Source organism: Dendrobates tinctorius, unplaced genomic scaffold (genome assembly GCF_039654945.1).
Source record: "Dendrobates tinctorius isolate UK_male_01 unplaced genomic scaffold, ASM3965494v1 ptg000124l, whole genome shotgun sequence".
In the NCBI taxonomy this organism is placed as follows: domain Eukaryota; kingdom Metazoa; phylum Chordata; class Amphibia; order Anura; family Dendrobatidae; genus Dendrobates; species Dendrobates tinctorius.
Window position 1 is genome coordinate 4,902,699 of NW_027361792.1, and position 15,822 is coordinate 4,918,520.

A 15,822-nucleotide genomic window follows, 5' to 3' on the forward strand; every position below is an offset into this window, starting at 1 on the left:
ATATTGATTAAATAACATGATTCTTTTAAAACAGACATTTTTCTAACTATACACACTTCTTGATCCGTACGTAGTTTAATTACTGCAGGGGTCAGTATGCTTTTATATTATTCTACACATACGCTATCAAGATTTAAGCAAAAAATAATTTTTAAAGTGCAAGAATTAAATGATCATATGATTCTATAGTGTCTTATTCAGCCCACTAATTCAAGAAAAAATAAAGTGCAGTACATATGTTGATCATAGCAACAAAACTTATGTAAAGGGAGCAAATCTAAATCTGAGATCCATATGAATTGCATACAAATGCACACAGGGTGTATCTATATTAATGGCAGTATTTCCTCTCATAATCAGGATACAAGCTGTGATAAGTTATAACGTAAAAGGGCTGAATAACATTATAATATTATGACAGTGGACATTGAGCGATCAGTGGGAGTCTCGGGACTAAGTAAAGCTAAAGATGTATAAAAAAAAAAAAAAAAAACCCTTTAATATGACAATTCTACGATTCGGAGTATACATATCCTATGCAGATTTGTGGGTGTCCATGATTGCAGACAACAAGCAACCCTGTGTAGTCTCATCCCGCTATCATGCTAGGCTAAGTGCGCATTTCATCCATGCATTGTGTCTATTTGCCCGACAGTAGGTACAAGGGCTATGTGCACTTAGCCCTACTTCACAATCTAAACTACAGAAAGGGGAGATTGCAGATGTAAATACATTGGGACAGTTTGTAGTTTGCAACCATGACGGCACATGGGTCTGCACAGGAGCTGAAAACACATAACGGTAAGAGATTTTAGGTCTCTATTCATTCCTATTTTAGATTTACGAGAAAGATAAAAACAAATTAATTTGCAGAACCCTGGTCTAAAGGCCACATCAATTGTCCGCTGCAAATCGCGTACTACCTGCCGGCAGTCCCAGCTCCTCTTTTCACTAAGTGCACTGGCCAGTGTCATGTATGCGTCACGTTTGTATCGCATAATATATATACAAAATGCACTGTAGTCCCTCAAAACCCAATGCAATAAAAATGTCAGATCTCATTTTGCTACAAACGGCGTTGCTCAGAATTTCCCGTCTGGAGGGATGCATGTTATCTCTTTCCATCCATTTCTCAGCCTTTACGGTAATTCTCTCTTTGGAGAGGGTACACTAGATCTACACTACTTTCAGCTGTATTATGGGGTCATCAGCAGATATTTTAGAACTCCAGGTTTAATGTCAGTTCATCGGGATGATGAAGGTTTAACGGCAATCATGTAGGTCAAAGTTAAGGCAGATTTTGTTGCAGATGTCACATTTGCATTGCTAATAGTGGAACCAGCAGTGAAAATCTGTGACATTTCAACAACAGGGCAGCACGTGGCAGATCTGAAAGTTCACAGCTTGACCTGAATTCCACTCTGTGGGGACCGTTATTTACATGCCAGCCACATGAACTGGAGTTAGACATTTTCTATGTGGACTTAACATATCGATTTGTAATACCCCAAATTATTAGAGAGGGGCAGAACCAAATCAGACAGCGGCTACAGAGCGCTCTCAGCAGGTTCATTCATCAGATAAACAGCTTGTTAATTGCAATAGAAACCATGTAATACTCCATTTCTCCTGTGAGGGGTGCATGCCTAGAAAATACTCTCAGATTTTCCTACAGACTTCAGCACATCACAGGGAGGAGAGGTCAGTAACAGAGCACCCAGTGGGTTGTTTAGTATCCCGGGAGATTTCTAGCAAAAACTCTCTATAGGGGTTGTCTCACTAAATCACAAGCTTCAAACAATCCTGAAAATAGAGGCATCAAAATCCCATTTAAACAGACATTACTCACCTTTCCAAGTTCCAGGGCCAAGTTCTGCATCTTGTTTCTCTAGTCTATAGCAACCCGGCACGTCACACACAGCTCAGCTACCTCAATAGAGAGACAGCTCAGCTACCTCAACACACACACACTGCTCAGCTACCTCAATACATATACAGCTCAGCTACCTCAATACACACACAGATCAGCTACAGTTGTGGCCAAAAGTATTGACACTCCTGCAATTCTGTCAGATAATACTCAGTTTCTTCCTGAAAATGATTGCAAACACAAATTCTTTGTTATTTTTATCTTCATTCAATTTGTCCTAAATGAAAAAACACAAAAGAGAATGAAGCAAAAAGCAAAACATTGATCATTTCACACAAAACTCCAAAAATGAGCCAGACAAAAGTATTGGCACCCTCAGCCTAATACTTGGTTACACAACCTTTAGCCAAAATAACTGCGACCAACCGCTTCCGGTAAACATCAATGAGTTTCTTACAATGCTCTGCTGGAATTTTAGACCATTCTTCTTTGGCAAACTGCTCCAGGTCCCTGATATTAGAAGGGTGCCTTCTCCAAACTGCCATTTTTAGATCTCTCCACAGGTGTTCTATGGGATTCAGGTCTGGACTCATTGCTGGCCACCTTAGAAGTCTCCAGGGCTTTCTCTCAAACCATTTTCTAGTGCTTTTTGAAGTGTGTTTTGGGTCATTGTCCTGCTGGAAGACCCATGACCTCTGAGGGAGACCCAGCTTTCTCACACTGGGCCCTACATTATGCTGCAAAATTTGTTGGTAGTCTTCAGACTTCATAATGCCATGCACACGGTCAAGCAGTCCAGTGCCAGAGGCAGCAAAGCAACTCCAAAACATCAGGGAACCTCCGCCATGTTTGACTGTAGGGACCGTGTTTTTTTCTTTGAATGCCTCTTTTTTTCTCCTGTAAACTCTATGTTGATGCCTTTGCCCAAAAAGCTCTACTTTTGTCTCATCTGACCAGAGAACATTCTTCCAAAACGTTTTAGGCTTTTTCAGGTAAGTTTTGGCAAACTCCAGCCTGGCTTTTTTATGTCTCGGGGTAAGAAGTGGGGTCTTCCTGGGTCTCCTACCATACAGTCCCTTTTCATTCAGAAGCCGACGGGATAGTACGGGTTGACACTGTTGTACCCTCGGACTGCAGGGCAGCTTGAACTTGTTTGGATGTTAGTCGAGGTTCTGTATCCAACATCCGCACAATCTTGTGTTGAAATCTCTTGTCAATTTTTCTTTTCCGTCCACATCCAGGGAGGTTAGCCATAGTGCCATGGGCTTTAAACTTCTTGATGACACTGCACACGGTAGACACAGGAACATTCAGGTCTTTGGAGATGGACTTGTAGCCTTGAGATTGCTCATGCTTCCTCACAATTTGGTTTCTCAAGTCCTCAGACAGTTCTTTGGTCTTCTTTCTTTTCTCCATGCTCAATGTGGTACACACAAGGACACAGGACAGAGGTTGAGTCAACTTTAATCCATGTCAACTGGCTGCAAGTGTGATTTAGTTATTGCCAACACCTGTTAGGTGCCACAGGTAACTTACAGGTGCTGTTAATTACACAAATTAGAGAAGCATCACATTATTTTTCGAACAGTGCCAATACTTTTGTCCACCCTCTTCTTTATGTTTGGTGTGGAATTATATCCAATTTGGCTTTAGGACATTTCTTTTTGTGTTTTTTCATTTAAGACAAATTAAATGAAGATAATAATACCAAAGAATTTGTGTTTGCAATCATTTTCAGGAAGAAACTGAGTATTATCTGACAGAATTGCAGGGGTGTCAATACTTTTGGCCACATCTGTACACAGCTCAGCTACCTCAATACACATACAGCTCAGATACCTCAACACACACAGCACAGCTACCTCAACACACACAGCTCAGCTACCTCAACACACACAGCTCAGCTACCTCAACACACACAGCTTAGGTACCTCAATATACACACAGCTCAGCTACCTTCAGTTACCTCGACATATACACAGCTCAGTTACCTCAATACACATACAGTTCAGCTACCTCAACACACACAGCTTAGTTACCTCAATACACACAGCTCAGCTACCTCAACACAGACAGCACAGCTACCTCAACACAGACAGCACAGATCAGCTACCTCAACACACAAAGCTTGGCTAACCTCAATATATACACAGCTCAGCTATCTCAATACACATACAGCTCAGATACCTCAACACACACACAGATCACAAAAGAAAACGCGGACGGCACCGCTGTTACCGTGAACATGCTGGTGATGTACGGCAGGCAGAAGACCAACAACCAAGGATCCCGGGTGCTTGACCTCGAAGTAATCAATACTTGAAATCCATGTAGAAAAAACGGTCGCACTCTACGGGATAACTTTCCAAAATTTATTGACACATGAATTACATGTCAGGTCGGGAGGGTAACATACAGAGTGCAAAAAGGCTGACAACGGCCGCTTCGCGCTATTCAAACGCTTCAACGGGTCCTTTGAACGGGACCTGTTGAAGCGCATGAATAGCGCGAAACGGCCGTTGTCAGCCTTTTTGCACTCTGTATGTTACCATCCCGACCTGACATGTAATTCATGTGTCAATAAATTTTGAAAATTTATCCCGTAGAGTGCGACCGTTTTTTCTACATGGACACACACAGATCAGCTACCTCACCTCAACACACACAGCTTAGTTACCTCAATACACACAGCACAGCTACCTCAACACACACAGCTCAGCTACGTCAACACACAGCTCAGCTACCTCAATACACACAGCACACTACCTCAACACACACACACACAGATCAGCTACCTCAACACGCACAGCATTGCTACCTCAGCACAGCCAGCACAGCTACCTCAGCACAGCCAGCACAGCTACCTCAGCACAGCCAGCACAGCTACCTCAGCACAGACAGCACAGCTACCTCAGCACAGACAGCACAGCTACCTCAACACAGACAGCAAAACTACCTCAACACACACACAGATCAGCTACCTCAACACACACAGCACAGCTACCTCAACACACACAGATCAGCTACCTCAACACACAGCACAGCTACCTCAACACACAGCACAGCTACCTCAACACACATAGCACAGCTACCTCAATACTTAGACCTCTCAGCTACCTCAACACACACAGCACAGCTACCTCAATAGTTAGACCTCTCAGCTACCTCAACACACACAGCACAGCTACCTTAATACATAGATCTCTCAGCTACCTCAACACATACAGCACAGCTACATCAACACAAACACAGCTCAGCTATAAGCACACACAGCTCAAATACCTCAGCGAACACATACAGTACATCTCAGATGCCTCAAAACACACACAGTTCAGCTACCTCAACATACACACAGCACAGATACCTCAATACATAGACCTCTCAGCTACCTCAACACACACAGCACAGCTACCTCAATACTTAGACCTCTCAGCTACCTCAACACACACAGCACAGCTACCTCAACACACACAGCACAGCTACCTCAACACACAGCACAGCTACCTCAACACACAGCACAGCTACCTTAATACATAGATCTCTCAGCTACCTCAACACATACAGCTCAGCTACATCAACACAAACACAGCTCAGCTATAAGCACACACAGCTCAAATACCTCAGCGAACACATACAGTACATCTCAGATGCCTCAAAACACACACAGTTCAGCTACCTCAACATACACACAGCACAGATACCTCAATACATAGACCTCTCAGCTACCTCAACACACACAGCACAGCTACCTCAACACACAGCACAGCTACCTTAATACATAGATCTCTCAGCTACCTCAACACATACAGCTCAGCTACATCAACACAAACACAGCTCAGCTATAAGCACACACAGTTCAACTACCTCAGCGCACACATACAGAACATCTCAGATGCCTCAAAACACAGTTCAGCTACCTCAACATACACACAGCACAGATACCTCAATACATAGACCTCTCAACTACCTCATCACACATGACTCAGCTACCTCAACACATACAGCTCAGCTACCTCAACACAAACACAGCTCAGCTATAAGCACACACAGCTCAACTACCTCAGCGCACACATACATCTCAGCTGCCTCAAAACACACACAACTCAGCTGCCTCAACAGACACAGCTCAGCTACCTCAATATACTCACTGCTGAAATACCTCAACACGCACACACCACAGCTACCTCAACACACACACACACAGTTCTGTTATATAAACATGCACACATCTCTGCTGCCCAATATGTGTACACCACCACATCTTGGCGTTCCTTCCAGGCATGTGACTGATCCAATGATCTGAAAGGTCCTTTTGCGACGAGCACACAGATCTTCAAATGGAGATAGTCATGTCTGCAATCTGCGGATGTGACTAGTCTTCAGTGTTCAGCAGTAATTGGAGCTTAACAAAACTCTGAATGTGTAAATTTAGGTTTATAGATATACTGTACAAATCCCAGTATTGCTTAGAACTTACTACGAGGGCAGTTTGTGTCTTTGCCCGGGCAGCTTTGTGCACTGCGGTCATTCCATCCTTACTTCGGAAGTCCAGGTGAGCACCACCGTTACGAAGAGCTTTGATCACGTCTACAGAATTGTCCAGCTGGGCAGCCAGGGATAGCGGAGTATCTGGAGGGGAAAGAACGCAGAAATGCCGATTATGACTAGTCAGCTCCACTATCATGTTTCCATTGAGTAACAATCTGCATACGTGGCCATATTGCTCTTCAGCATCAGACATTTGTGTGACCCAGAAAGTATTTATCCAAGTCTATCATAGTAAATAGCAAGAAAGACGACCCCAGTCTACATGTGCTGCAAGTTATAGTAGACAATATTACAAAATTTGGGGACTGGTGCAGAGAAACTCTTATCAGTGGGACGTATAAAGTGTACGATCATGAAGTGACTCGTTGGTTGTGCTCCACTGATATGTTGCCTTGTATCTTTCCCTCGTAACTTCTGAAAGGTCTGAAATTTCGGTAAGCGCTGCACGGAATTTATTTGTCATGGTAGAATGAAGAGTATCACAATCTTTAGAGGATGTCGATTGGCGCTTGCATGAAAGAGGTTTTCCATTTTCAGGTTCTCCCTTCTAATTGCCATCATTGTGTAAAAATAATAAAATCAGATGGTACTCACCCTCCCCAGGTCCAACACTGTCTCTCTGCCGCTGGTCCAGTCTCTGTGTCTTGACTGTAGCGGTGACATGCATATTCTTGCTGTAGCCAATCACTGAGGTCCAGCACGAGCCGCTGAGCTCTGTGATTGGCTGTGGAAGTGATTTGCGCTATAATCATGTCATCACCGCTGAAGTCAGAGACCAGTAGCAGCAGTGGAGATCCATCACTGCACCCAGTAATGACGAGTACCATCTGATTTTATTATTGTCCATTACAGGGAAAGAGCCTTAAGGGGGTTTTACACGTAGCGATATCGATAGCAATATCGCTAAAGCATCACCGATTTTGTGACGCAGCAACGATATTGCTAGCGATATCGCTATGTGTGATACTTACCTCCGACCGGCTCCCCCGCTGTCTGTCGCTGATAGCGCGATATCGTTCAGGTCCATTTCTCGTCGGGCGCTTCCTGCTGGCACCGACGAGCGACGCGTGGACGCGGGCGGGAGGACGTCAGGATCGCCGCGTCTGAAAGGTAAGTAACGACCACTGTTGCGTCGCTGCATGGCTCTGTGATCTGCATGTGTGGCAGCTCACTAGCGACCATTTAGCGATGCACCAGCGATCCTGACCGGGTCGTATCGTGGTCGGGATCGCTGGTGCATCGCTAAATGTAAAGGGTCTTTAAAATGGAAAATGTTGTTAATGTCTGAAAATCTATAACATACCGTCCAACATGCAGGAAAAACACTTTTAAAATATAACTCTTGGCCTGTACATTACCACTAAATATTTGCATCAGGAGAATGCCCTGTACTCTTACCACCAGTTTCCGGATCATGGTAATTCGGGTCCAACCCTCGATCTAACATCTTGCAGACTTTATCCACTGAACAGTGCTGAATGTAATCCATGAATTTCCGTAAACTCGCCTGAAATTATATATTAAAAAAAAAAAAAATAAAAAACATTCACTAGGTTTGTTCAGAAGACACTGGTTATTTCGAGAGCTTCAGGGACACATAATTTTTTATAAAGTAACCCATAAATAAGAAATATAATAATAGTTCTTGACTGCAAAACCAGTTCTGTAAATCACCGTGATCTTTATGTCCATAGAAGTGGAAGGTTTAACTGAAAGAAATTGTATCCTTAGGATAACCCCTGTTCATGTTTCCAGATCTGTTATTATGGGGGATTTTTTAGATGCCAGCCCTCTACTGAATTAAGCTGGAGTAGACAGTCTCTGAAAATCAGCCGCTTTGCACTCTGGAGCACTCATTGTGGACGAATGCCCATTTATTAGTATGTGAGCAATAGATGTCTCCATTTATTTTCCCTGACAATAACAAATGAACACCAAGGAGTTCAGATAATGGATCAGGGGTGATTAGCTGATTGCTAGCAGGTATAAGAAAACAGTTTGTCCAGTTTATACATCTCCCATGTCCATACACCCCATTATAAAAGGGGGTCCTGTGTTTAGGATCCTCATCTCTTGACCAGATTGGAGGAAGGTCACAAAAAGATTTTTTTTCTTCTTCTGGAGGACCTACCTTGTCCTATATACACACACACTACATATTGATGTGAATGGGTACTGTGTAATGCTTCATTAACCCTTGCACAATCACTGCAAAAAAAAAATTGACCTTTTACTGCCAGGTTTCCTATAGATTACAGCTGATGGATGGGGATTCCGAAAGAAAGTCGCTTTGTGATTAGTGTAATACCTAGGGACCTTTCCAACAAGTATGGCTATTCCCCAAGTAGAAAAACACAGATAATTGTGATGCAGTGGAAACCTCCATAGAATAGGGAATAACAGTGATCGCTGGGAGTACGATCAATGAGACAACCAGTGATCTTGAGAGCGGGGCTGTGCATGCTTTAATTCTGCTACAGTTGAAACCAGACGTTTCCATCCACTATATAGAAAGACACATCTGCAGGTTTTTCTCAATATCTGACATGAAATCAGAATAAATCTTTCCCGTTTTAGGTCAATTAGGATTACCATAATTATTAAAGGGAATCTGTCACCTCATTTTTCGCATATAAGCTGCGGCCACTGCCATTAAGGGCTTATCTACAGCATTCTGTAAGGTTTTTTGGCAACATCTGAGTTAATTAGAGGCACACATGTGAATGTATTTTAATGCACACCTGAAACACACTGCTTTTTTTGTGCAGCATCATGGGAAAGTCTAAAGAAACCAGCCAAGATATCAGGAAGAGAATTGTGGACTTGAACAAGTCTGGCTCATCCTTGGGTACAGTTTTAAGATACCTGAAGAGGCATGGATCAGTCTGAGTGCAGTCCGAGGATTCACTCACACCCATAGACTTATATGAATGCGCGTGAGCCGAGTCAGGCTGCAATTGTTCTCTCATGCCTAAATCTGCATAATACAATAGTCGCAGATTATTTATTTTACTCATTTATATAGCGCCATTAATTCCACAGCGCTTTACAGACATTATTGGCACTGTCCCCGATGGGGCTCACAATATAAATTTGGATTTATATACAGCAGGAGCCCTCACAGAGCCCCCTATATACGGCAGGAGCCATCACAGATCCCCCCCCCCCCATGTACAGCAGGAGCCTCCCTATATGCAGTGTGAGCCCTCACAGAGCCCCCAATATACATCAGGAACCCTCACAGAGTCTCCTATTTAAAGCAGGAGCCTTCACAAAGCCCCCAATATAATAATATTAATAAATAATAAATTTTATTTCTATAGCGCCGACATATTCCGCAGCACTTTACATTTCAGAGGGGACTTGTACAGACAATAGACATTACAGCATAACAATAATCACATAGATCATAACAGATACCAAGAGGAGTGAGGGCCCTGCTCGCAAGCTTACAATCTATAAGGAAAAAGGGGAGACATGAAAGGTGGATGGTAACAGTTGCCCTGATTGTATGGACCAGCCATAATGTTAAGTGTGTAACAGTACAGACACAGAGGGCTAATGGATGCATAAAGCATGTGAGAACATGATGCGGGGAACCTGGTTATGGTAAAAATTTTGGCTGTGCCACACAGGGATAGATTAAGTTAATGTATTGAGGCGGTAGGCCAGTCTGAATAAATGCGTTTTCAGGGCACTCTTAAAATTGTGGGGATTGGGGACAAATCGTATTGACGAAGTGCATTCCAAAGAATTGGCGCAGCACGTGTAAAGTCTTGGAGACGGGAGTGGGAGGTTCTGATTATTGAGGATGCTAACCTCAGGTCATCAGCAGAACGGAGGGCGCGGGTAGGGGTGGTATACTGAAACAAGGGAGGAGATGTAGGGTGGTGCTGAGCCATGGAGGGCTTTGTGGGTGAGGGTAATAAGTTTATACTGAATTCTGGAGTGGATGGGTAGCCAGTGTAATGACTGGCACAAGGTAGAGGCATCGGAGTAACGATTGGTGAGGAATATGATCCTAGCTGCAGCATTCAAGACAGATTGGAGAGGGGAGCGTTTGGTAAGAGGGAGACCGATTTAACAATAGTCAGTCGAGAATGAATAAGAGAAATAGTAAGAGTTTTTGCGGAGTCAAAAGTAAGAAAAGGTCGAATTCTAGAAATGTTTTTGAGGTGCAGATGACAAGAGCGAGACAGTGATCGAATGTGGGGGGCAAAGGAAAGCTCGGAGTCAAGTATGACGCCAAGACAGCGGGCATGTTGCTGGGGAGTAATAGTGGAACCACACACGGAAATGGCAATGTCTGGTATAGGTACATTAGTAGCGGGAGGAAACACAAGTTCAGTCTTTGACAGGTTCAGTTTCAGATATAGTGAGGACATGATATTAGACACAGCGTTTAGACAATCGCTGGTGTTTTCTGATATACAGCAGGAGCCCTCACAGAGCCGTCCATATACAGCAGGAGTCCTCACAAAGTCCCCTATATACAGCAGGAGTCGCCACAGAGTCCCCTCGGATGTGATCTGCCCCAGAAAACAGCACTGAGCCGAGTGCTATGCAGTGTTTTATTGTATAGCACTCAGCTGTGTTATATGGTAGTGTGACTCTGGCTTAAGGCTACTTTCCCAAGATGAGTTTTTGATGATACAGATTTTCTGCACCCATTATGTAAAATAGGTTACTTGTATTTTTTCAAGAAAAAAAAGTCACCAAAAGTTCATTGTGGGAACGCAGCTTTTAAGGCAGTTTACCATGAGATAATTTAACCAAACATTGACATTTTAGCAGACATGTGAACCCAGTTAGAGAGCTACATTAGACACTACAATAATAACCATTATTCGTCCCCTCAAAGTGCCAATCAAGGTGGCTAAGAAGAAATCTGTTGGTTTGCATGAACCCTCTTGGCCAAACAGCAGCTTCTAAAATGAAATGTAAATGTGCCCTAGAAAGCTCCAGAATAGCAGGATACAAATTAGTTCCAAAACAATAGAACAATAGGATATAACAGGACACATATGGCTACAGGATTCTGGTACAAGGGACACCTGATATTAAAGAACAATGACCCATTGACACAGGCACGTGATCTGAGATAATGACCTTGTGATACATGCAGATACCAGAACAATAGGATATTTGCCACCACTTATGCCCATAATGACACGTTGCACTTTTATTTTATATTATTAGCAGACTTTAAGAGACACTAATTAAGTAAAGGAGGAAATACACTGAACATACCTTGGTGTGGAGCTTGGCAATCTGCTTCTCATCAATGCTGGATTGTTTGTACAGTCTCTTCTTATAGCGAAACTGCAAAGAAAAAAGCAAGAGCACTAAATCGAAATATCAATGTATGTGATACTAGTATTGGAGGAGATTTACCATAGCAAGAGCTGCAGCTTATCATATCAAGCAATGGCCATCTCTCAATATTTGGTGACTTGAAAATAATAAAGAGCAATGTGACTGGCTGCAGAGGGTAACTAACCACTTGCCCTGTTTCATGAACCTCAATCACGGTACGTCAGTATTTAAAAGGAGTGTCCCATTATAAAATCCCCTTATAAAAATTAAGGTGGCCCAATTAGGTAATTGCTGAAGATCTGGCTTTAAAAACCCCCAGCGATCAGCTGTGGTTACTAAAAAAAAAAAATGTTGCAGCTGTCAGGGGATTCTCACTATATTCATATATTCTTTGTTCACACTGAGTTTTTGGAGTGGATTTGCTTCAAAATCAACATAAAAAAAACACTTGAAAAACTATTACAATTCATTTCTATGGAAAATCCACTTTGCTGTTCATATGTGGAGGGGGTTTTTTTAGCTTTTTTTTTTTTACTTGAAGAGTTTTTGAACAATGTCTGGTGGGAGAAAAAAAAAAAAAAAAGAGAATGTCACCTGTTTGAAGTGGATCCTGATTAAATCCACTTCAAACCAGGCACTGTGATGAAGCAGTAGTCTCTGCTAGAAAAAAATCATCATTTCTCAACTTATAAAAAAAACAAAAAAAAAAACCTCAGTGTGAACATCACCTAATGGTACTATGCAAATACACTGTTTTTGGCGTAGAAGACACTTTCAGAAAACAGCGGCATTTTTTTCTGAAGCAGTTTCATTATCGTCTGTCCAGTTAGTTTAGTTATTTTTGAAGTGGCTTTGCCATCAGCGTTTTATTTTCTTTACTATTTCTTATGCAAAATTATAGTGATCTTGAAGCTGAAGTTTTGCACCTTACTATCACAGCTTTTGAAGCCTGAAGCAGTTCAGTTAAAAGAAGAAAGACAGAACATGTGCACAGCAGGATGTTTTCACATTGCTGTGCATACAATCATTGTTTTAACAATTATTGAGCGCTTTTTCAGGTGGAATTCTCCTGTAAAATACAACAGGGCACATGGAAAACTGTTACAGTAGGATGTGCATTTTTTTTTTCTTTTAGATAGACTACATACCCATTATATTTTATGGTGCTTTTGCTAGATCCAATTTAATTTTGTGGACCAAGTGTCCCCCCAAAAAAATAAAAAAAGTGAGAAGACATTTATGTTATTAATCTGGGTTCAAACTCTCCCATTTGAGTCAATGAGTCAGCAAAAAACAAAATGGATATTAAATGGATGCCCAAATAAATTACGTCACATAAGCTGACTTTAAAAAAAAAAAAAAGCCGGTTCACTGACCTCCAATGAAGGCACACCTCTGCTCATGGGTTGAGGATATTCCCGGAGTAGTCGTTCTTCATCAAGATATTTTCCATCTCTGCCATTGCTGAAAGGTTGGTAAAGGCCGTAGTTGAGAACATCCTTCAGGCTCTGATTGAGAGTGCATAAAATCCTCTGCTTTGCCACCCAAACGGTGGCATCGGGGTTAAACCGGATACATTTCTGTAAAGGATAAAGAGTGAAAAATAATCAGTTTTAACAGCAATAAAGACACAGCTGCTCATCTTGTTTTATTTAAAAAAATAACAGGAAAAAATTATAAAGTAGTGAAAGTTAAAAAAAAATTAACAAAAAACTTTTTGCAAGAAGCTGACAGATGGAGAAAGTTATAATGACCATAGACCTTTAGAAAAATTCTGACATTTTTGGTGCTAAGTGCTTAAATAGATACACCCCAATACAAAAAGGATATATGTACCAGTGCCACAGCAGTAGCTTAGTAATACTGTAAATCCCTGCACATGGATCATGTTTGACATAAAAACCAGGACACAAATGACTCACAGGCAAGGTAGACAGACTGTATAATAATTTAGCAAGCCGAGTATGGATTGTACTCCACTGTGTTTACACCCGATGCCACCGGTTCCTTTAGGTTAATTACTTAGGTCATTTTTTTTGTAGGTGATTATACAACAATGTTCAGAAGCAGCATGGAGGACATCACACCGTAGCAATGTGCAGTGCTGCTGTGAATAAAGGAATGGAATTATATAAATACTTACAAAAAAAAACAGCAACATAGAGGAATTTATACTACAGTACTGAGCAGTGTAGATGTGAATCCAACTCGGGAAAAAAAGATAAAACACTTACTAAAGAGCAGGAACAAGGGATTGAGAATCCTTGCCTTTTTGTCTCTCTTACTCTATCTTCTAAATAAAGTTTAGTAGGCAGCTGAAATCTCCCTCAACTTCGAAGAGTCACAACTGTCTTTTTTTACATAGCTATTTACATTCATGACTTTTTTTGTGTGTTTTTTATTGTGTGGAAGAGTTGCAGTTTTGAACGGAACTGAAAGTGAGAGACACTCTTTGTGAGAATCCTTAGAAGAAATCCTAATAGGATGTATGAAAATCAGTTTCCTACAGCTAACAATCCCTTTACCTTTAAAGTCACACATGAGAGAGAAAAATAAATAAAAGCTTATATCTAAAGACTTGCATTCCAGATTGTCACATAGTTGGTCCACCCATCTTGCCAGGTCCTGAACAGCAGTTGTCATGACCCACCCAGACTGTCATGGGTGGGCTGTCTAAAAACAGAATAGCAGTCACCTGAGTGGTTGCTACTGAGAACTGCTCCACCTTTCTTAAGCTGGGATCACACACGCGAGGAATAATGCAGAGTCTCACATGTTAATACCCGGCACTGCCGCCAGCACTCAGGAGCGGAGCATGCGGCTCCATGTATTGCTATGCAGCCGCATGCTCCGATCCGAGTGCCGGGTATTAACATGCGAGACTCGGCCATATTCCTCGCATGTGTGATTCTGGCCTTACAGTTCCTCATCTATTGATATCACCCCTACCCTAATTCAAAATACCAAGGATTGTCTGTCTGCTGTCTCTAACATCATGTCCTCCCTCTATCTGAAACTAAATCTCTCCAAAACTGAACTTCTTGTGTTTCTCCCCTCTACTAACCTCACTGTACCTAAGGGCCCCGTCACACATAGCGACTCATCAGCGATCCCGACAACGATATGAACTTGTCAGGATCGCTGCTGTGTCGCTACATGATCGCTGGTGAGCTGCCGAACAGGCAGCTTCACCAGCAATCAGGACAGCGACACGCGGGTAACAAGCGACGCATGTTGCTTAATTACCCGCTGTGTACCTTAGTACCAGCGCGCTGGTGCAGGGAGCTGGTAACCATGGTACGCTTAAAAACCCGATGTGCACCTTGGTTACCAGCTCCAGCTCACTGATCGCTGGTCTCCTGCCTGCCACACACAGCGATGCGTGCTGGCCAGTGAGAGACCAGCGATCAAAAAGATGTCCTGGCCATTCCAGGACGATCAGCGATACCTGGCAGGGGGGCCGGTCGCTGATCAGTGTCACAGACAGCGATCTCACTGGTGAGATCGCTGTTGCGTCACAAAACTTGTGACTCAGGACTGATCTTGCTAGCGAGATCGCTGTGTGTGTGACGGGTGCTTAACATCGAAATAACCCTGGAGGGTTCAACCATAACTCCCAAGCAGCATGCCCGCTGTCTTGGGGTCATATTCGACACCGAACTTTCCTTTACTCACTATATCCAATCACTCACTCGCTCTTGTCACCTGCATCTTAAAAACATCTCCAGAGTCCGACCTTTTCTCACCTTTGAAACTGCTAAGACTCTTACTGTCGCTCTTATTCATTCTCGACTGGACTACTGCAACTCTCTTCTGATAGGTCTCCCTCTCCTCTCCAATCCATCTTGAATGCGGCAGCCAGGGTCATATTTCTGTCCAGCCGCTTCACCGATGCCTCCATCTTGTGTCAGTCATTACACTGGCTACCTATTCGCTACAGGGTCCAGTATAAACTCATCTCTCTCACCCACAAAGCTCTCCACTGTTCTGCACCGCCTTATATCTCCTCTCTCATCTCTGTCTATCGCCCTACACGTGCCCTCCGTTCTACAAACGACCTAAGACTAACATCCCCCGTAATTCGAACC

At 42.7% G+C, this 15,822-nt stretch overlaps 1 protein-coding gene across 5 annotated transcripts in view; it reads right to left on the bottom strand.

Moving 5' to 3' along the window:
• Positions 1-15,822, bottom strand: part of SHANK2 (SH3 and multiple ankyrin repeat domains 2) — a 641,049-nt gene that overhangs the window by 437,375 nt on the left and 187,852 nt on the right. For all 5 annotated transcript variants that reach the window (XM_073541767.1, XM_073541764.1, XM_073541768.1 and 2 more), the window contains 4 exons: positions 13,111-13,314; positions 11,669-11,740; positions 7,817-7,925; positions 6,348-6,499 (listed from right to left, as the gene is read on the bottom strand). In XM_073541767.1, coding sequence (XP_073397868.1) covers positions 6,348-6,499; positions 7,817-7,925; positions 11,669-11,740; positions 13,111-13,314 — 537 coding nt within the window. The remainder of the gene's footprint in view (positions 1-6,347; positions 6,500-7,816; positions 7,926-11,668; positions 11,741-13,110; positions 13,315-15,822) is intronic.